The following is a 21,042-nucleotide window of genomic DNA, read 5'->3' as shown; positions in this document are numbered from 1 at the left end:
CAGTGGATAGAGCATCGGCCTGCGGACTGAAGGGTCCCATGTTCGATTCCGGTCAAGGGTATAGTACCATGGTTGCGGGCACATCCCCAGTAAGGGGTGTGCAGGAGGCAGCTGATCGATGTTTCTTTCTCATCGATGTTTCTAACTCCCTCTCCCTTCCTCTCTGTAAAAAATCAATAAAATATATTTTAAAAAATAAATAAAAGTCCTAAGGCACTGTCTTTACCTCTCACCCTATCCCAGGGCTAGGCTAGCAGGACTTTGAAATCTTGGAGTTCCTTGAGTGAAATGAATTTGCACTGGCCCAAGGAAAGACTGAGGTTAGACACCAGGGAGAACCTGGTGCCAGAGTTCCACTGGGCACTGGTCGGTGACCAAACGAGGTGGGCCAGCTTTCCCTGGCAACTATGGCTCCCTGAGGAGATCTGTTAAGATGCAGCTCTTCTAAGTCTGCTCTGAACCAACTGGTGATCATTATTGGAGGGTGAGTTAGTCCTTTGTCCTCAGACCCTAAAGTTGCTTATATCTGCCCTATAACCTGGACCCATGGAGACCCATATTTCCCTGTTTGGGGAAGTACGTTTTGGCCAGAGCAGGGGGAAAATGCTTTGGAATTTTTACTTAAATCACTAAAGTAAGATACCATATATTGAAATATTAGGTAAATTCAGCCGTGGTCCAGACTCCAGCAAAATGTTGAGATTATTTGGATAAATTGATAGTCACTGTTCTTGCAGGTAAGAGAGTAAGAAGGCAGGAAGGAGGTGGCTCCCATGCTGTTGAAACACAGCTACGCTGGTCATGAACAATGCTTCTGTTTCGTGTCAGGTTTGGTTTTGTTAAAAAATATTAGGTAGAGCCCTAGCCGGCCTGCGGACTGAAGGGTCCTGGGTTTGATTCTGGTCAAGGGCACATGTCCAGGTTGTGGGCTCAATCCCCCGTGTGAAGCATGCAGAAGGCAGCCTATCAGTGATTCTCTCTCGTCATTGATGTTTCTATCTCTCCCTTTCCCTTCCTCTCTGAAATCAAAAATATTAAATATATATATGTTAAGTAAAGTTGGGGATCCTGTAATACATGCTGCTGAATGGGCTAAGATAGGCATTTTCACACTATACACAACTGGTTTTCATACAATGTAATTTTAATGTCTATTGTACAGCTTAGTTACACATCTGGCCTAGAGCAGCACTTTCCCGTGGTTCTCAGCACTCCTGAGAGGAAGGAGGGCCCCGGGACCAACATCTGACAGTGTCCAAACATCTTTGTTGGGTCTTAAGCCTGGGAAAGTTAGAGCCCCAAAACACACCCCAGGCAGCACCAAAAGTCTTGCTTTCTCCACGCCGGAAACTCAGGACGGCAGTGAAATCATTTTCTCCTTCAACTAAACAAGCTTCCTTTCTCTCTCTCTCCTGAAGGAACTGGAAACCTCTGTTGCAGTGCTAGCTCAGGAAGACGGCTGTCTTGAAGAATCCTCTTTAATGCAGAGGCATCCCAGGAATATTGCTTTGAAGGATGGCTGTCTGGGGATAGAAACAGGAAGAAGCTCCCAGAGGACTCTGCCCTCCACTGTAGACAATTAGTGTTGCCCACGGGGGCTGACACGCCCACCTGTGCGGGCCTCCCTGGGCCCACCACGAGGTGAGGCCTGGTCTCCCAAGGGTAGACTCCCGTCTGATGGTTGCTCCTCTTCCATGGAAGGGCAGCCGTCCCCCCAGAGCCAGAGGAGCCCACCCAGACCTTTCGGGGTGGGGTGCTGCTGGGACATGACAACAGCTTGACTTCCTCCACCCGTAGCTCACTCCTGGCCAAGTGAGGGCACGTGACTGAGACGGAGCAGGCCTTTAACTGCGTTCTTGGTGGGGAGAAACAATCCTCTGTCTCTAAATGCTCTTGCCCCGTCATTGGAGAATTCTTCTTTTGAGCCCTCCCTGCTTTGGAGAGTCCGGTACCCTCAGAAGAGTATAATTGTCCCACACTTTCCGCCATTAAGCAAATACAACGGCTGACCTGTCAATCTTGGCATTTTTTAAAAGGATAACATGGCCAGTACTTTTGTTCAGACTCCTGTGCTTATGCACCTGGTGACATTTGGATGTAGAATGAAGCCTCTTGGAGCTTATAATGGCAAACGCAGCAAAGGGAAGCAGCCCTCGGGTGTAGCCAGTACTCTTAGGGTGGAACTGAGATGGGTGCCCTGAGAGAGAGAGATTGTGGGCTGGTCATCCCCAGAGACCCCTGAGGCCACCGTGAGACCATGTGCTAGAGCAGTGGGCCTGAAGGGGCTCATTCACTCACATTTTGAGTCATTCATTCAACAAATGTTTGATAGATGCTTTTAGGGACCCTAAACTTTCCATCCCACCATCAGGGAGAGTCTGTGAGGTGGCCGTCCTCCTCGGGAGCTTCAGATTGAACAAGGGTGTGTGTCCGCATTTCTTGGAGTCCATTACTTCTCAGTGTTCTGGAGGGAGGGGACCTGGGGCCATCAGCCAGCCTCTGGGGCCTGGCCTGCGTCTGCGCCCTCGGCTTCCACCTGGTTGCTCTTGCCCAGCTTTTTCAAGCTCTCCAGAAAGGCCTTCCAGGTCTCCGGCACGCTCTTTTCCAGCAGCCAGCCCTCGCTCTCGCACTCGGGGTCTTCGGGATTGGACACACTTTCCAGTGCCGTGTGCAGGTAGCGCAGCCCAGTCGTGGTGGTCACCTGGTTGGGGGAGAGGAGACTTAGTGGAGGTCTGGGAGGAGTAGCGGGGACGGGCTGTCAGGAAACCAGGGGAGCCGTTGGCCTGTTCATGACGGGGCCCTTCAATGAGGCGGGTCTGATGAGTCTTGCTGGGGCACCCAAGATACTGGCCCCTATCCAACCTCATCACCTCCCCTCTCTCCCTTTCCCGCCACCCTGTGCTTCTTTGGGATCCCCCCGCACCCCAGCCTTTCTCTTCCCCAGTCTGTACCATTTGCTACTTTCTCTGCCTCAAATATTGTTCCTCTCCACACTCACCTGTTAATTCAGCTTCAGCCCGCCGTGGTGCCTGTCCCTGCTCCTCCTCCTCCTCCCCCCCCATCCTCTCAGGTCTCTCCTGTCCTGGGGGCATTAGGCCCGGGCTCCTTCTCCCTGCGCCCCCCCCCTCCAACCCTCCCCATCCCATACCCCCCAGTTCCTAGCACATGGTTTGGCACGCATTGGGTATTCAGTAGCTATTTGGTGGGCGGAATTTTACAATGACCTCCTTTTCTGCAAACAATATGCTCTGTGGTTTTCTCTACTTCTGTTATCTTCAGTAGTGTGGGGGTGAGTGGGTGGTTTGTTTGGATTTGTTCACTAGTCGTCACTGGGGCAGACACTGGTGCCAAAATGTCTGGGGTCCGAGCCCAGCTCTGGCTCTTAGCCATGTGATGAGGAAACCTGTTGACTCATGTGGTTTGCAGGTTTTCAGATAAGTATCGCCTGCCCCATGTGTGTGCTGTGACACTTCAGTATGTGGAGGCCGTGGCACCTGGTGCACAGTGAGGGTGAATAGAGGTGTCAGCTGTAATCGGTTATTAGAGTGGTGAGTATTGTTTTCAGCTGTCTGTTGCATTGTGTTAGCCACTGTTTCTACACAGTCCTGGTTTGCTCTCACATACTTCTCCTTTTAGGGTACAGCAAACTCTGCGAGGGGACTAGGCTCGCTAATGGAGAGCGTCCGCCCCCCCGAGGCAGGGGCGACCCTGTTCCATCTCATTCACCCAGTAAATTGCACTGGAACCACACTGGCTGGTGGAGGGCCTCGGTAAACATCTGTTGAATGAATGCTATGGGGCAGCAATTTTCAACCCACGTGTTGCAAGAATGTATAAAACATGCTGTGATATCTGACTATTCGATCAGGGGCACTGACCTCTTTTCCCTTAGATTATCAAATAAAAAAATGACAACATCTACACAACCATAGTTGTCTGGTGTGAGTGAATCAAAATTACACTTTTTTTTGTCAGATCGGAAAAATTTTGGGGGGGGTGTGCTGCAGAATTTTAATAATTAGTTTATGTGTGCCATGAGATGAAAAAGATTGAAAATGACTACTCTGGGGGCATTTTATAATTATGGCAGATGATAACAGTAACTAATAGAGTTTATGTTGTTATGGTCCACGGAAAGTTTAATAGCTTTAGCAGTGGGGAAACATACCTCTTCCTGGAAGTCCTCTTTGCCTGTACCCACTGTGGCCCCCTCCTGCTTTCCTGAAGGCGGCCCCCGCTGCACTGAGTTTTGCACTTGGTAATGGCTCCCTTAGGTTCACGGCTCAGATGTCATCTGCTAACTGGGTTGTGAAGTCCGGGAGGGCAAGGCTCAGGGCAGAATCCTGTCTTAACCCAGCCACCTTGTGCCCATCACAAAGCTCTGCCCACTAAAGACCTCAAGTAAACGTCAGGGGCATTCGAGCTCCCTGTCCACAGTGAGCTGGTTCCTGAAAAGGTGCTGCACTGAGAGGCAGCCAGTGGAGCCCAGCCTTCCAGCAGGAAGCTTCTCTCCTAATTCTACCCACGGTTCCCAGGACTCTGCCTCAACATTACAGGAAGCCCTCCCCCCCCACCCACCCTCAGGGAGCACAGCCCCCCTCGGGTAACTGGCTAGTGGGGTGTCAGCCAAGGGCACCGCTGCGTGAGAATTCCCATAGACTGAGAGACTGAAGGAACCGTTCAGTGAATCTTCTCTGACAGAAAGTTCCCCCACCCAGTGTTTCTGATTTTGTACTTGGAATTTGGAGTCTGGATTTTCTGTTGTCTGCTCAAAGCAGGAGCCCAAGTCACCCTTTGTGCCACCTTGGTCTGCCACTCATTAACCTTTTGCGCTCCAACATCGAGGCTGACTCGACAGACCAGGCGCTAGTAGCAGGTCCAACGTCGAGCTGAGTTGGTGATTGAGCTAATTGGCAATTTCCACCAGGGAACTACTGCAACCAAGAGAGGAAGGACTTCCAATTCGGACCAGACTGTTCAAATTCCAAAAATAAAACTGGAGCGCAAAGGGTTAATGCACACCCCATTCAGCACCCAGGACAGCGCCCGGAGCACGATAGGTTTGTGAAATCTCTTCAATAAAGGAATTCAGCATTCACTGCCAGCTTACTACATGCCAAGCCCTGTGGCTACAGAGAGGAATTCAGCCTTACAGCCGAGATAAGATGAAGCCACAAATAATTAGAATAGCAGGTAAACAGTGATCGACATCTCAAAAGAAGCATGAATCCAAAGAGCTCGCATTTGCTGACTGTTCACCCATACCTGGTCAGTGGTCCCCGAGCTAAGTGCTGTCAGCTCCATATAACAGAGACCTCAGACCAAAAAGTGGAGGCACAGGCTGGAGCTCTAACACATGCAAAGTGAAAGCAGCCAAACCAAAGGCCGCCTAATACATGATTCCATCTATATGAAGTGCCCAGAATAGGTAAATCCACAAGGACAGACCACAGGTTGGGGGCTGCCTGGGTGTGGGCTGGGGGATTGGAGAAAGACTGCTTAACGGGTGTGCAGTTTTCTTTGGGGGTGATGGACGCGTTTGGGGGCTAGGTAGAGGTGGTGGCGGCGTAACATTGTGAGTGGTCTAAATGCCCCTGTATTGTTCACTAAAAATGGTTGCTTTTGTGTCCTACGAATTTCACCTCAATAAATTATTTTTTAAGCAACAGGACAGAAACAAACAAATGGAAAGTGGAGGTCTTGGGGTTCAAGCCTTGGCCTTCCTGACCCACAGCCAGGCAGAGGGCTGGTTCCAAGGAGGGAGGGAGGGAGAGAGGGAGGCATGTGCTCCAGGCCCAGTTTCTTCCCTTTAAATCCAAATAGGCCCTGGCTGGTTGCTCAGAGCATCAGCCCATGGACCGAAGGGTTGTGGGTTCAATTCCTGGTCAAGAGCACATACTTCGGTTGCGGGTTCGATTCCTGACCCTGGTCAGGGCAGGTGCGGGAGGCAGCCAATCAATGTGTCTCTCGCATGTTGATGTTTCTCTCTCCCCCCACCCCCCCCACTCTGAAAATCAATGGGAAAAATATCCTCAGGTGAGAATTAAAAAAATGAAAATAAAATACAATAAATCCAAATGGGCAGATGGCTCCCTTTTCCCCTGCACCCCACCCCGGGCCAGGAGCCTACGTCAAAGAGCCAGACGAGGAGCGTGACGGCGCCCATGGAGTTCATGAGGCTGCTGTAGTAGCTCAGCAGGGCGGCCCTGCAGCCTCGCACCCACAGGTTGAGCTCCTCCGTCTGGTGGTCATAGCTGTAGTGCGCTGAGTTGTTGGTGAGCTGGTACTGGATGCAGGGCCGTGGCGAGTTGGGGTTGCAGCAGCTAAAGGGGACACCGTCCACCAGGTACCTCCCATCCACGTTGCTCTTGATGCGGCTGGAGGAAAAATAAACAACTTGAGAGGGCTTCTCGGACTTTTCACCCGGTGCCAGTTCCTCCCGTCCCCGCCACAGTCCCATTCATTCATGCATTTGCTCTCTCGGTCATATTTGCTGTGCATAGACTATGTGCCAGCTAGTTAGTGTTCTAGGCACTGAAGATGGAGCAGTGACCCCCGGGAGCCGGTGCCCCTGCCTTGCTGGAACTTATGTTCTGGAGCAGGGGTGGGGAACCTTTTTTTTGCCAAGAGCCATTTGGGTATTTATAACATCATTTGCAGGCCATACAAAATTATCAACTTAAAAATTAGCCTGCTAGGCCTCGCCGGTTTGACTCCGTGGATAGAGTGTCGGACTGGGGACTGAGGGTCCCGAGTTTGATTCTGATCAAGGCCGCATGCCCAGGTTGTGGGCTCAGTTCCCAGTGTGGGATGTGCAGGAAGCAGCCGATCAATGATTCTCTCTCATCATTGATGTTTTCATCTCTCTCTCCCTCTCCTTCTCTGAAATCAATAAAAACATACTATTAAAAAAAAGAAAGTTATTTTTAAAAATTAGCCTGTTATATTTGGTCAAACATTTAATTAACTCACCCCTACTGCCTTGGCAGGGCCAGACCAAATGATTTCTCAGGCCTTAGCCCACAGCTGGACGTTCCCCGCCCCTGCTCAAGAGGGTTGAGATTGGGGAATGTAGAGATCATCCATCATCCCTGGCAGGCAATGATTTCTTAGAACCATGGCAGGCTGGTCAGAGCAACAGGAGGGCAGGGCTCTGCCTTGTATTCGTGACCATCCCTCTCTCCAAATTCATCTCCCCCTTTGGGACCAAGACCCCCTCTGGCCAGATCAGTTCTTCCCAACAGATGTGCCAGGGCCCGTGCAGGGGATGAGGCTTGCCCCTCGCTTTGCTCACAGTTTGCTCACCGTCCACATGAACTCTGTCCAGCTGGGTGGGCACTCCTTACTCACCTGATGGATGCACCCACAGAACTCCGCATTTCTATATTTATTATGTATTGGGTTGGAGCACACCATCCGTTCGTGTGGGTTCAGATTCAAGAGGAGGAGACGTCTCTATAGTGACGGGTCTCCCCTCCCCATCAGGCGGGCTGGCTATGCCCTACCCGACCAGGTCTGTATGTGTCAAAAGCCATTGAGATTTGCGCACCTGACTGTATGCATGTTATCTTGAGTTTTTTTTTTTTTTTTTTTTTTTTAAATTAAATCTTTATTGTTCAGATTATTACATTTGTTCCTCTTTTTTCCCCCCATAACTCCCCTCCTTCCAGCTCCCACCCCACCCTCCACCCTCACTCCCCACCCACTGTGTTCATCCATAGGTGCATGATTTTTGTCCAGTCACTTCCCGCATCTCCCACACCCCTTTTTCCCCCAAGAATAGTCAGTCCATTCCCTTTCCATGTCCCTGATTCTATTATAATCACCAGTTCATTCTGTACATCAGGTTATTTATTCACTTGATTCTTAGATTCATTTGTTGATAGATGCATGTTTGTTGTTCATAATTTGTATCTTTACCTTTTTCTTCTTCTTCCTCTTCTTAAAGGATACCTTTCAGCATTTCATATAATACTGGTTTGGCGGTGATGAACTCCTTTAGCTTTTCCTTATCTGTGAAGCTCTTTATCTGACCTTCAATTCTGAATGATAGCTTTGCTGGATAAAGTAATCTTGGTTGTAGGTTCTTGGTATTCAGCACTTTGAAAATTTCTTGCCATTCCCTTCTGGCCTGCAAAGTTTCTGTTGAGAAATCAGCTGACAGTCGTATGGGTATTCCCTTGTAGGTAATTGAGCCTCTTTCTCTTGCTGCTTTTAAGATTTTCTCTTTGTCTTTTGCTCTTGGCATTTTAATGATGATGTGTCTTGGTGTGGTCCTCTTTGGATTCCTTTTGTTTGGGGTTCTCTGCGCTTCTTGGACCTGTAAGTCCATTTCTTTCACCAGGTGGGGGAAGTTTTCTGCCATTATTTCTTGAAATACGTTTTCAATATCTTGCTGTCTCTCATCTTCTGGCACTCCAATGACTCTGATATTAGACCGCTTAAAGCTGTCCCAGAGGCTCCTTACACTATCTTCACACTTTCGGATTCTTTTTTCATTTTGCTTTTCCAATTGGGTGTTTTTTGTCGAATCTTTGGTTTGATTATTGTACTCCTCTGGTCTGCTATTGGGTATAATATTCTTTATTTCAGTCCGTGTATGCTTACTTTCTAATTTCTTTATCGTAGCATCGAGGGTCTCATTAGTTTTCGTGAGGTTCTGCACAAATTTATGGCAAGCCCTCAAAATTGCGATTCTTAGCTCCATATCCTCCATTTCTGTCATGTTTTTTTGTCTCCGCATCTTTTATGCTTTCTTGGTGCACCCCCTTGTGGTCTCTGTGCGCAGTCTTGTTCTAGCCAAGCCTTAATTGTTGTAGTTAACACTAGGGGGATTTGACCCTCAGGCCGGCTGGCTATAGGAATCAGCTGTGCGGAAAACTCTGTCTTCTGGGGAGGCGCTAATCCAGCCTTTGCCTGAGGCGATCAGCAAATGGCTGTGCGCAGGCTTTGGGCGGGGCGGGATCAACAGGGCGGGCGGAGGGAGCAGTTATGGCCACGCTCAGTCCCGTTCCCAGAGGCTCTGCTTCTCAGAACCCCGGCAGCCGCTGCAAACCTCGGAGAGAAAGCTGCCCTCAGGTTCCAACTGATGCCGGGTAATCCCGCTTCTCCCGTTTGAGTCTGGGTCCCTAGAGACTCGCCCGGATCTGGAGCCCAGAGTCTGAGACTCAGTCCCGACAGAAAACGACAACCGCGCCCTCAGCCACCAGCCCGCTTTCGCGCGCACCTCGGTACCTTTGTATTTTCCACACTGCGCCGCCTCTGAGCGTCGATTTGCTGTTCTCTTTCCTTCTAGTTGTAGAGTCTCTCTTCAGCCAGCCTTCCTGTGGTTCTGGGTGATGTCCGTTCAGTCTTTTAGTTGTATTTTTGAAATGGTTGTTTGCGGCAGCGGTCTCCGGTGTTTACCTACGCCGCCATCTTGGTCGACTCCGTTATCTTGAGTTTTAAAAAAAATGTTTAAGTTGCACATGAACAGTGCATTCCATATAATTGCAGACTTTTACAACACAAGAATAGAAAGCCTGTAATTGTTTAAAATAGAAATCGTGTTCAACAATATCCACTGAAATGATCGTTGCACTCGAAAAAGGACCTTCGCCCGGCCGGGGAGCTCAGTTTGTCAGAGCATCATCCGGGGACGCCCAGGTTGTGTTCGACCCCCAGCCAGAGCACATGCAAGAATCGGCCCATGAACGCATAAATAAGTGGAACAACAAATCATGTTTCTCCCCTTCCCCCCCTCTCTAAAGTCAATAACTAAAAAAAAAATATTAAAAATAAAGACAGCCGAAACCGGTTTGGCTCAGTGGATAGAGCGTCGGCCTGTGGACTGAAAGGTCCCAGGTTCGATTCCGGTCAAGGGCATGTACCTGGGTTGCGGGCACATCCCCAGTGGGAGATGTGCAGGAGGCGGCTGATCGATGTTTCTCTCTCATCGATGTTTCTAACTCTCTATCTCGCTCCCTTCCTCTCTGTAAAAAACCAATAAAATATATTTTAAAAAAATAAAAAATAAAAATAAATAAATAAAAATAAAGACAATATAAGTAGACTTTCATATTTAGCTTCTAAGTAAAATCTCCTTCGTGCAATAAAACTCCCCCTCATTCTCGTCCCTCCAGCCCCCCCCACTATGACCAACGTGTCTGACCTTTTGGGGAGACGTCATGCAGGGACAAGCAAACACGGGTTCCATAAATGTTACTCTTCCTGGTTTGCTTTTTTTTTTTTTTTTTTACCTAAGTGGCAGCATTATACACTACTGTCTTTTTTTTTTTTTTCCTAAAGAGTGGAAGGGAGGGAGAGAGAGAGAAACATTGATGTGAGAGAGACACATCGATGGGTTGCCTTCCACACACACCCTGACCAGTGCCAGGGATCCAGCCTGCAACTGAGGTATGTGCCCTTGGCTGGAATCGAACCCAAGACCCTTCCGTCCACAGGCCGATGCTCTATCCACTGAGCCAACCGGCTAAGGCTATCCTACTGTCTTTTCGCCCTTAACAATGTCTTGAAGATGATTTATATCTGCCAGTGGGGAGTGTCCTCAGGTGTTCGGTGAGCTGTATGGTGTCCCCACCACAGATGGTTCCTGGGGTTACTGTGCAGTTCCCGTGGGGGCGCTTGGGGTTTCCTAGTCTCCTGTTAATACAAACAGGCACGTGTCGTCCTGCATGTATAAATTTATCTAGAGGGTAAGTTCCTAGAAGATGCATTCCTGCGCCAGAGGTGGGTCCGTCTGTGACCGCACCAGACACCGTCTGCCTCTCTCCTCGGGGCTGGGCAGGCACACCCACCAGCCACACCTGCGAGAGCCCCTCCCCACAGCCAAGCCCACACAGGTCTGACAGATGATAGTGAAAGCTGACCCATGGAAAGAGCATCTTGGGTCCTGACACAGTAGCTTGGTTGGTTGGAGTGTCGTCCGTACACCAGAAGATTGTAGGTTCAATTCCTGGTCAGGGCGAGTACGGGAGGCAACTGATTGATATTTCTCATATCGATGTTTCTCTCAAAAAAAAAAAAAAAAAAAGAACATATCCTTGGGTGAGGACTAAAAAAAATAGTATCTCGCAGTTGTTTTAATTTTCACTTCTCTCATGAGTGGAGTTTGGTGTCTAATCTGTGGTGCTCGCTCTGGCAGCACATACGCTAAACTGGAACGTACGGAGATTCGCATGTAGACTGCACGAGAATGACACACTAAGTCCTGAAGCGTTCGTATTTTCACTTAATAGAACTTGAGACTGAAAAACAGATCCAGCCCAGCTGGTGTGAGTGAGCGTTGACCTATGGACCAGGAGGTCACAGTTCAATTCCCAGTCAAGGGCACATGCTGGGTTTGTGGGTTCGATCCCCAGTACAGGGTGTGCAGGAGGCAGCCTATCAATGATTCTCATCATTGATGTTCCTCTCTCTCTCTCTCTCTCCCTCTCCCTTCCTCTCTGAAAACCATAAAATGTATATGTATATATAAATATATATATATGGAAAAATCCATTTGTGATTCCTTTTCAGTGAACTGTCCTTTGCTGTCCATCTGAGTAAGACTTTAAGAAAGCTCTGTACAGCCCTAGCCGGTTTGACTCAGTGGATAGAGCGTCAGCTTGCAGACTGAAGGGTCCCGGGTTCGATTCCGGTCAAGGGCGTGTACCTTGGTTGTGGGCACATCCCCAGTGGGGGATGTGCGGGAGGCGGCTGGTTGATGTTTCTCTCTCATCGGTGTCTCTAGCTCTCTATCCTTCTCCCTTCCTCTCTGTAAAAAAAATCAATAAAGTATATTTAAAAAAGAAAGGAAGGGAGGGAGGGAGGGAGGGAGGGAGGGAGGAAGGAAGGAAGGAAGGAAGGAAGGAAGGAAGGAAGGAAGGAAGGAAGGAAGGAAGGAAGGAAGGAAGGAAGCTCTGTACAACGTGGCCTCCTTGGCTCCAGAACAATCCATGCCTGGGTATCGGCCACCATATTTCTACACCGACCTTTCCTGCATGGACAGGACCCACTGCCCGAGGAGGGGGCGGCCCTGGGTGCACAGGTGGTCCGGCTGAGAAGAGCAGGACGCCTGGGTTTCTGCCCCGTCCATCCCCCCGTGTAGATCCCCTCACCTCCCTGGGCCTCAGCTCCCTCATCTGTGAAGTGGGGTCGACACAAGGATCACATGAAGGGATCCGTGTGAAAGGCTTCGAAGAGCAGTGAGCCAGGCTCCTCGCTCCCAGGGAGCCTCTGTGACAAGGTGACACACTGCCGGGGACACACTAGCGGGGTGCATGGGCCCTGTCAGCTGTGCGGAGGCTGTGAGCGCTGCTGTGAGAAGGAGGCACCTTTGTCCGAAGCAGCGGCCGCTGGAGAAGTTCTCGCTCCAACCCCACTGACTGCGGGTGAGCAGCCCAGCAGGCGAGCAGACAGTGTCTCCCACCCCAAGACCAGCCCCGCCACGGCCTCCTTGTCTCCTCACCCGGAGTAGCTCAGCTCGGCTGCTGCCGCCCCTCCCTGCCTGGCTGCCCTGGCGCCCAGTCCACCAGCACAGTGTCCCGCGTGGGAAGAGCCAGCGTCAGCCCCGAGCCTGCATCTGTGAGCGGGTCGCACACTGGTGAGCCGCACTGACTCCTCTCTCCAGAGCTGGGGGTGGGGGGCCCTGCCCTCTCAGCGGCTGTGGGTTAGCTGAGACCTGCACGGGCTGCAGCTGGGGAGAAGGGGGCTCCCCCCACGCAGGGCCCGCTCCCTGGGACCTGGCCCGCCACCAGCTGGTTCTGCAGCAGGGGAAGGGCCAAGGCAGGGCCGGGCCTCACCCAGTGCCGGAGTGGCCCTGCCTCCGGGACCTGCCTCGGGGACCTGCCTGAGACCCAGGCCTGCGCTTCTGCGGCTGAGGCCCCAGGTCGGAGCTGCCTGCAGCCTGCAGCTGGCCTTCTGGGCAGCGCCTTCCCTCACCTTGCTGACCCCAGTGGAGAAGCCACCTTGCTGGTCCCTACAGGGCAGGGCCGTGTCCCCCGCCCCCCAGACTGGGGCTCCCTGAGGACAGGCTGTGTCTCCCCCTCAGACTGGGGCTCCCTGAGGACAGGGCAGTGTCTCCCCCCAGCCGGGGACCCCTTGGGGCCACAGCTCTGGAACCCTCCCTCCCCAGAAGCAAGTCTGTCTGCTCGGCGCTGGCCCTGGTCCAACCACAGGTGACAGCCCCACTCACCCTCTTAAGACGAAGCCGGGCAGAGGCTCCTCAGGGGGGGCTGGCTGTTTATATCCGGGCCCCCGGCTGCAAACCGCGCTCTGCTCAGGGCTCCAGGCTCCTGAGGTCTTAATTGATGAGCCTGTGCTCTAGCCCAGCGGTCGCCAACCTTTCGGACCTCACGGACCACCAGGGTCCGCAGACCACCGGTTGCCGACCGCTGTGCTATCCCACTGTCCCATGGCCCAGCCACCTCCGACGGGAAAATCATCCTGTCAGAGTCCCCTGGGGAAACCAACATAATTCAGTCAGTGAGTCCGTAAGTCAATGAGGAAAGCCCAACGGAAACGAGCACCGCAGCGGAGGAGGGAGGCAGGAGTGTAGCTGCTAATGAGTCAGTCCCCACCTGACCCCCATCGAGCCTTGGCAACCACCTCTGTGAGCCTCAGTTTCCTCATCTGAGAAATGGCGATATAGTACCTGACAGGCCTGGGGCGGAGACGAAATGGGGTAATACACACAGAGCACCTGGTGTACAGCAAGTGCAGGATTAGCATTTCCTTTTGGGGTAGCCACAGAGTATAAAGTCCTGCAGGTGGTGAGGGGGTCATAAGAAAGGGGAGACAGCCGAAACCGGTTTGGCTGAGTCGGCCTACGGACTCAAGGGTCCCAAGTTCAATTCCGGTCAAGGGCATGTACCTGGGTTGCGGGCATATCCCCAGTAGGAGATGTGCAGGAGGCGGCTGATCGATGTTTCTCTGTCATCGATGTTTCTAACTCTCTATCTCTCTCCCTTCCTCTCTGTAAAAAATCAATAAAATATATTTAAAAAAGAAAGGGGAGACAAGCCCTGTCCTCAGGGAGCCCCAGTCGGAGGGGGACAGAGCCTGTTCTCAGGGAGCTTCTAACCAACATGTAGAACTTCTTGAGATGTTTATAAATTGTTCAGGAAGAGGAAGAGATGCCTATAGCCAGCAGGTCCCCTTGCAGGACAGTAAAGTGAGAGTTTGGTGCCAACTTCTCCCCTTGTTCTGGAGCCCAGGCCAGGCCTCCCTGGCTAAGAGTTCCTGGTGCAGCGCCTCTGAGCTCCTTCCCGTCTGCCTCTCACCCCAAGACACCGGAGCTCTGCTCATCCTGAAAACAGGAAATACCGAAGGAATTGTTAAAGAAGGCCGAGGACCCCATGCCCTCCTGGTGTGATGCGGTCAGGTGCCCACAGCAGCACCCTCTGAACCTCTTGCCGAAACCAAACCTCAATCCGATGGCCCCTCAGCCCTGAGCTGGCTCACGGGAGAGCGGGCAGGACAAGGGGGAAGGCAGCGTGGCAGCCAGTGCCTAACTCAGGAGCGAGGGGAATTCTGCAGGACAAGCGGCCGTTTCTCCGAGACACTCACGGCATGAAAAGGTAACCGCCGCCCTGGCCGGAGTGGCTCGTTTGGCTGAGCATCGCCCGGTGCACCAAAAGGTCACTGGTTCCATTCCCGGTCGGGGCACATGCCCAGGTTATGGGTTCAATCCCAGGCTGGGGTGCCCGCGGAGGCAACCAGCCCATTTTCTCTCTCACATGGATGTTTCTCCCTTCCTGTCTCTCTGAAATCAATACAAATGTTTTTTGTTTGTTTGTTTTTCAGAAAAAGATAACTGATATAGAGGAGAGAGACTCAGAGAAGCAACCAAGTGCAGAGTGTGGGCTCGGCTGGGATCCTGATTTGAACAAACCAGCCGGAAAAGACATTTTGAGACGATCAGAATATTGAACAGTCTGGGTATAATATGAATGCTAATTTTGTTGAGATAATTATTTGTGCTTACGTTAAACAAACAAACAAAAAAAAAAAAAACAGCCGAAACCGGTCTGGCTCAGTGGATAGAGCGTCGGCCTGTGGACTGAAAGGTCCCAGGTTCGATTCCAGTCAAGGGCATGTACCTTGGTTGCAGGCACATCCCCAGTAGGAGATGTGCAGGAGGCAGCTGATCAATGTTTCTCTCTCATCGATGTTTCTAACTCTCTATCTCTCTCCCTTCCTCTCTGTAAAAAATGAATTAAAAATATTTAAAAAAAAAAAAAAGAAAGAAAAAAACAACACCCCCCTCCTTATGAAATGCCTCCTAACGTATTTACAGGTAAAGGGAAACCATGCCCAGGATGTGCGTTAACGAACCCAGAAAGGCAAAATGTTCGCTGAAGCTGGGTGATGGGTACTTGGGTGTCCGTTAACTCTCTCTGCTGTTGTGGCTGCTTGAATTCTCTGTAAGGAAAGTTGAAAACGCAAAACATAAAGGCACCGGCCGAGAAGCACAGACCCTCCTCCAGAGACCTTGCTTCTGTTGGCCTCGGTGTCCTCAGAAGTCCGGCCCGGAGGATGCTGCTGAGAAACGCCAGGAAAAGGCGAATGCTGCCCTGACCGGTGTGGCTCAGTGGATAGAGCGTCGGCCTGCGGACTGAAGGGTCCCAGGTTCGATTCCGGCCAAGGGCATGTACCTTGGTTGCGGGCACATCCCCAGTGGGGGGTATGCAGGAGGCAGCTGATCAATGTTTCTCTCTCATCGATGTTTCTAACTCTCTATCCTTCTTCTTCTCCCTTCCTCTCTGTAAAAAAATCGGTAAAATATATTTTTTTAAAAAAAGACTTAAAAAAAAAAAAGGAAGAAAAGGCGAATGCTCACCTCGTCTCGGTGCTTTGTCATCTCAAACACATAAACACACTTTCTATGTTGGGGATCCAGCTTTGTCAGGTAAACTTAATAACCTTTCTAAGTGAGCAGTCAAAATGCGAACAGAAAGAAATGTGTGTGTGTGTGTGTGTGTGTGTGTGTGTGTGTGTGGTGAGGGGGGAGGTGCCACTCAAGTTCTCTCGTTCATTCCTTTGTTCTTTCCACCAACAGGCACGGGGGCGGCTGGCGCTGGCAGCCCCACCAAGCTTTCTGGTCACAGCCCCAAGTAGCTCACCTCCCTCACGGTTTCACCCACTGATCATTAATTTAAGTTTGTGTGAAATGATGATGTCGCCTCTCTGTCAAGGGAACCTATCAGGCTGTTCCCTTGGCAACACGGGTGTGACGTCACTGTGGGGGCGGGGTGGAAAGGAGAAAGGATTGCAGTTCTGCAGTTCCAGTCCTAGAAATGTAGCCGAAGGGAAGGGGAGGGGGGAGGAAGAGAGAGAAAGAGAGAGAGAGAGGGAAAGGCAGGGGAAAGACATCCTAAATGACCACTTAAGTGTGTCCATTTGTCCAGTGGAATATTACACAATCGGTGATCATAATTGTTTTAGATAAATACTGTTTCATATCACATATATGTGGAATCAGAAAACCCAAATGCATAGAACAGACACTAGATTGATGGTTGCCAGGGGCTTTAGGGACAGGGACGATATTGGTCAAAATACACAAACATCTATACTAATAAAAGCATAATATGCTAATTAGACCGGGCAGCCAAACGACCTTCTGGACGTCACTCTGGACATCCTTCCAGACAAAGCCACAGTGGCAGAGGCAGCTGGGGCGATCAGGCAGATGGAGCAGTTAGGGGCAATCAGGCAGGCAGGCAGAGGGGTTAGGGGCAATCAGGCAGGCAGGCAGGCAGGCAGGCGAGTGGTTAGAATGCAAGAGGGATGTCTGACTGCCGATTTAGGCCTGATCCCACAGGGGTCCGGGATTGGAGAGGGTGCAGGCTGGGCTGCAGGTCCCTCCCCCCTTCCATCCCCCCCCTCCCGCCCCCCGCACAAATTTTGTACACTGGGCCTCTAGTCCAATTATAAGACGAACAAGTTCTGGGGATCTAATGTACATCATAGTGACTACAGTTAACAATACTGTGTTACGTACTTGAAAATTGCAAAAAAAAAGTTGCTCAAGAGAGTAGATCTTAAATGCCCTCACTATAGAAGGGAAATTCTAATTATGTCACATAGTGAAGGAGTCAGCTAAGGCTATGGTGGTAATCATTTTACAATATATAAATGTATCAAATCAACACAATGTGCACCTTAACCTTCCATAATGTTATTTGTTAATTATATTTGTTAATTATATCGCAGTGATGCTGAGAGGAAATGATCATTTTGAACATTATGCAAAAGTTATACTAGCAAACTGCAAAATGGGCACTCAGTTGTCATTACCCCATGGTTAATTATGTAGATGTTAACAAGACTAGAATGAAATGTGAAAAACTAAAGCTAGTGATGCTTAGTTGTGACTGAGAATCTGACTTGAATTTCTTTTCCTGTTTTTGTTTCTCTTAATGTTGTCACCTGGTTTTTTGTGTAACAGACACTTTTTAAAAATCTAAAAAGTGGAGCACTGAGCTTAATGTTTGCCTGGAACGTGGCCGTGCTGACCACGAGAGTGGAGCAACCTGGAGAATTTCTCCGCTTTGGGACAGAAGGGGATTTGGGGATTACAGAGAGGTTTTAAAGTCTCCAAGGACTGACCCTGTGCAGAAGGCAATCGAGGGAAATGACAGGAAAAGGCAGGGTTGCAAAGCTCACAAGGGCTGGTTCTACAACAACATCCCCCCCACCCCCACCCCCGCCCCCGCCCCGGGGCCCCATCCCAGGAATGCTGCTTGTCCCTCTGGCTTCACACCCTCCTGGGGCACCTTCCCTAGACCATGCCTCCCGTGCTGTCCCTGCAGACCTGTCACCGAGGGAGGGCAGAGCAGTTTGCAAGTCTCTCCTTGACTAGGATTTGTAGCAATAATCCCCAGCCGCAGAGAAAACAGAATCCCAGCAGTGACCTTCAGTCTGACTTCCCTTCCATCCGAGGTGCAGCCTTCAGGGTTTCTTGGTGCTGTGGTCTGGGCTTCAACCATTCCCCGCTGCCAGTGTGCCCAACACCCTGTTCAATCCCTTGGGCTTGCCAGCCTTACAGGAAACTCGCCTGACCTCTCGCTCGGCCAGGACATGGGAAGAGGCTCGGGCAGGCTGCTCTCTCCCCGTGGCGGTGGGGCACGGGCAGAGCCGTGTGCTGGCGTCACACGCGTGGGGACTGCAGCTCCAGGCGAGATTCTCTCTCACCAGCACCTCCTGACTTCCCACCCAGGCTTTTATATTTGAACATACAATATTTCAGACACACTTCACCAGGTGGCACTGCTATGATTTAAGAAGGAAACATTTAATGAGCACCTGCTGTATGCCAGGCTCTAGACCAGTGGTTCTCAACCTTCCTCATGCCGCGACCCTTTAATACAGTTCCTCATGTGGTGGTGACCCCCAACCATAAAATTATTTTCGTTGCTACTTCATAACTGTAATGTTGCTACTGTTATGAATTGTAATGTAAATATCTGATATGCAGGATGTATTTTCATTGTTACAAATTGAACATAATTAAAGCATAGTGATTAATCACAAAAACAATATGTAATTATATATGTGTTTTCCGGTGGTCTTAGGCGACCCCTGTGAAAGGGTCGTTCGACCCCCAAAGGGGTCGCGACCCACAGGTTGAGAACCGCTGCTCTAGACAGAGCCAGGAGGCGACCTCCAAGATTATTCCAGTGTCTTTAACCGTTAGGCAAGTGAGGGCCCAGGGCAAGTGACTTACCCACGGTCACCGGTTGCCGGCCAGCTAACAGCAGAGCCAAAGCCACGGCCTCGACTCCCTGACTGCCCGTCCCCCGCTCCCCCCTCCACGCCCAAGGACACACCTTGAGGTAGGTGCTCAGGACCCAGAGGCTGGAGAAAGGGAACCAACCAGGGAATGTGAGCTTCCGGGGCTGAATCCATGTACTTTGGGTGGAGACAAGCTGGTCAGCATCTCAGCACATGTGCTCTACGAAGGCCACAGTCCCCCCGGGCACTCCTGTCCCACAGCTACATAGCCGACACCCTCCTCCCACCATAGCCAAACGTTAGGTTGGACCATAGGAAGTTGCCGCCTTTATAGACAACATGTCAGAACATCAGCAATTCCATAGGTCCCCCCAGCACAGCCTGGCATCACAGCGAGAAGTGCTGCACAGCGACCATCCCCGGGGGGGGGGGGGGGGGGGGGGGGGGGCGGGCGGGACGGACAGGACACCGGCTTCCAGGCCCCCTCGGCGCCGACCCGGGGCGGGGGCCACTCACTCTTTGACTTCTTTGGAGGACAAGTCCAGGTAGCGGTTGCTGATCCACTGAATCTCAAACCAGTCCCGGAAGCCGTTGTTGCCGCAGCATCTGAACTCGATCTGCAGCAGGTCGATGGTCTTCTTCATGAAGCAGCGGCCGGGCGTGTCCGTGTCGCGGTAGAACCGCAGGCCCTGCCTGAGCCCCAGGGCCAGCGCGCTCTCCAGGGAGCCGCGCAGGAGGAGGCAGCAGAGCGCCGCCAGCAGGAGGGCCGCCTGGAGGAGGACGCAGGCGGCCAGGTACGGCCTCAGCCAGGGCTTCCACTTGGCGAACTTGGCGGGGTCCAGGGCGTCGTAGCAGACCTTGCCGGCCAGAGCGTGGACGACACAGGACAGCACCCCCACCGCGATCAGGGAGTTGGGCACCAGGTGGCTCTCCGAGTTGCCCATCACGTCGCTCCTCTTCCGGAGCTCGATCTTCAGGAAGAGCCCCAGGCCGAAGACCACGGTGCCGGCCAGCACCGCGAGCCAGTTCAGCAGCCAGAGCCCCTGGGCCAACTTGACCCGCCTCTTCTGGTCAAAGCTGACTTTGAGCAGCGCCATGGTGCAGGGTGCGGTCCGGGCAGCCTCCGGCGCGCAGCTCCCACTCGCGACCTTAGCGCGCCCAGGGCCGGACACTCAGGGCCTCGGGAAGGGCGCTGCTCTGGGGGCTGCCCATGGTGACGCCCCCTCGCCCGGGACCCCCTCAGCTCAGTCCCAGCTCATGAAGGGGCCAGTCCTCCGGCCGTTTCTGCAGCTCCTTCCCAGCCAGGAAGGGGCAGCCTGAAGGTGCAGATTAGAAGTGGGAGCCACAAGACATCTTCCTAATCTCTTTAGCCAGGTTCATCCCATTAGATAAAGCCATGCCCGCTTCAAAACCTGCCCAGAAGGCGCCTCCATGGACACCCTGGAGCAGAACCCTGGGCTCAGCTTGGAGAGTCAGGAGCAAAAGGACAAGGCTGGCCAGAGCAATGGGCTCCAGCTGAGGTCGGCTCGGATCACAGAGCACATTTCCAGGCCAAACGCCTTCAAAATGTAAAACTTCCTATGGCCGTGCCCTGGCTGGTTTGACTTAGTGGTTGCAGCGATTCTCAACCTGTGGGTCGCGACCATCGGAAAACACATAGAGCATATCAGATATTTACATTACGATTCGTAACAGTAGCAGAATTACAGTTATGAAGTAGCAACGAAAATAATTTTATGGTTGGGGCTCACCACCACATGAGGAACTGTATTAAAGGGTCGCGGCGTGAGGAAGGTTGAGAACCACTGGTTGGAGCGTCGGCCTGCACACTGAAGGGTCTCGGGTTCAATTCCCAGTCATGGGCACTTACCTGGGTTGCAGGTTTGATCCCCTGCCCCTGTCAGGGCATGTGCAGAAGGCAACCAATTGATGTGTCTCACTTCCCTCCCTTCCACTCTCTCTAAAAATCAATGGAGCTCTAGCCGGTTTTGCTCAGTGGAGAGAGCGTCAGCCTGTGGACTAAAAGGTCCCTGGTTCAAGTCCGGTCAAGGGCACATGCCCAGGTTTCAGGCTCAATCCCCAATAGGGGGCATGCAGGAAGCAGCTGATTAATGATTCTCTCTCATCATTGATGTTTCTATTCTCTCTCCCTCTCCCTTCCTCTCTAAAATCAATAAAAATATATTTTTTAAAAAATCAATGGAAAAAATATCCTCCGGTGAGGATTAACTAAAACAAAAAACAACTTTCTATGGATAAAAGACATCATTATTCAAGTTGAAAAACAACAGATTATGAGAAAATATTTGCAACACATAAACAAAC

General features: G+C 51.4%; 2 protein-coding genes across 4 annotated transcripts in view; one reads left to right on the top strand and one right to left on the bottom strand.

Moving 5' to 3' along the window:
- UBR2 (ubiquitin protein ligase E3 component n-recognin 2) overlaps positions 1-3,916 on the top strand; it is a 143,571-nt gene extending 139,655 nt beyond the window's left edge. Inside the window, exons 47-49 of one of the 3 annotated variants that reach the window (XR_011471873.1) lie at positions 1,419-2,674; positions 3,427-3,548; positions 3,637-3,916. The gene's annotated coding sequence lies outside the window, so the exon portion shown is untranslated. Of the gene's footprint in view, positions 1-1,418; positions 2,675-3,426 lie in introns of all 3 variants that reach the window. The other 2 variants (XR_011471874.1, XR_011471872.1) reach the window with 2 other exon arrangements.
- Positions 2,489-19,814, bottom strand: PRPH2 (peripherin 2). The gene is made up of 3 exons (XM_070418589.1): positions 19,234-19,814; positions 6,131-6,377; positions 2,489-2,701 (listed from the first exon to the last, which is right to left on the bottom strand). The coding sequence occupies exons 1-3, from the start codon at positions 19,812-19,814 to the stop codon at positions 2,489-2,491; spliced, it is 1,041 nt and encodes a 346-aa protein (XP_070274690.1).
- Between the last annotated feature and the right edge of the window lie 1,228 nt (positions 19,815-21,042).

This window comes from Myotis yumanensis, unplaced genomic scaffold, assembly GCF_028538775.1.
Source record: "Myotis yumanensis isolate MYYU_CA2020_CCGP unplaced genomic scaffold, mMyoYum1.0.hap1 SCAF_6, whole genome shotgun sequence".
Classification (NCBI taxonomy): domain Eukaryota; kingdom Metazoa; phylum Chordata; class Mammalia; order Chiroptera; family Vespertilionidae; genus Myotis; species Myotis yumanensis.
The sequence above is the reverse complement of the archived record's forward strand: the minus strand, read 5'-3'. Positions and strand labels throughout refer to the sequence as shown.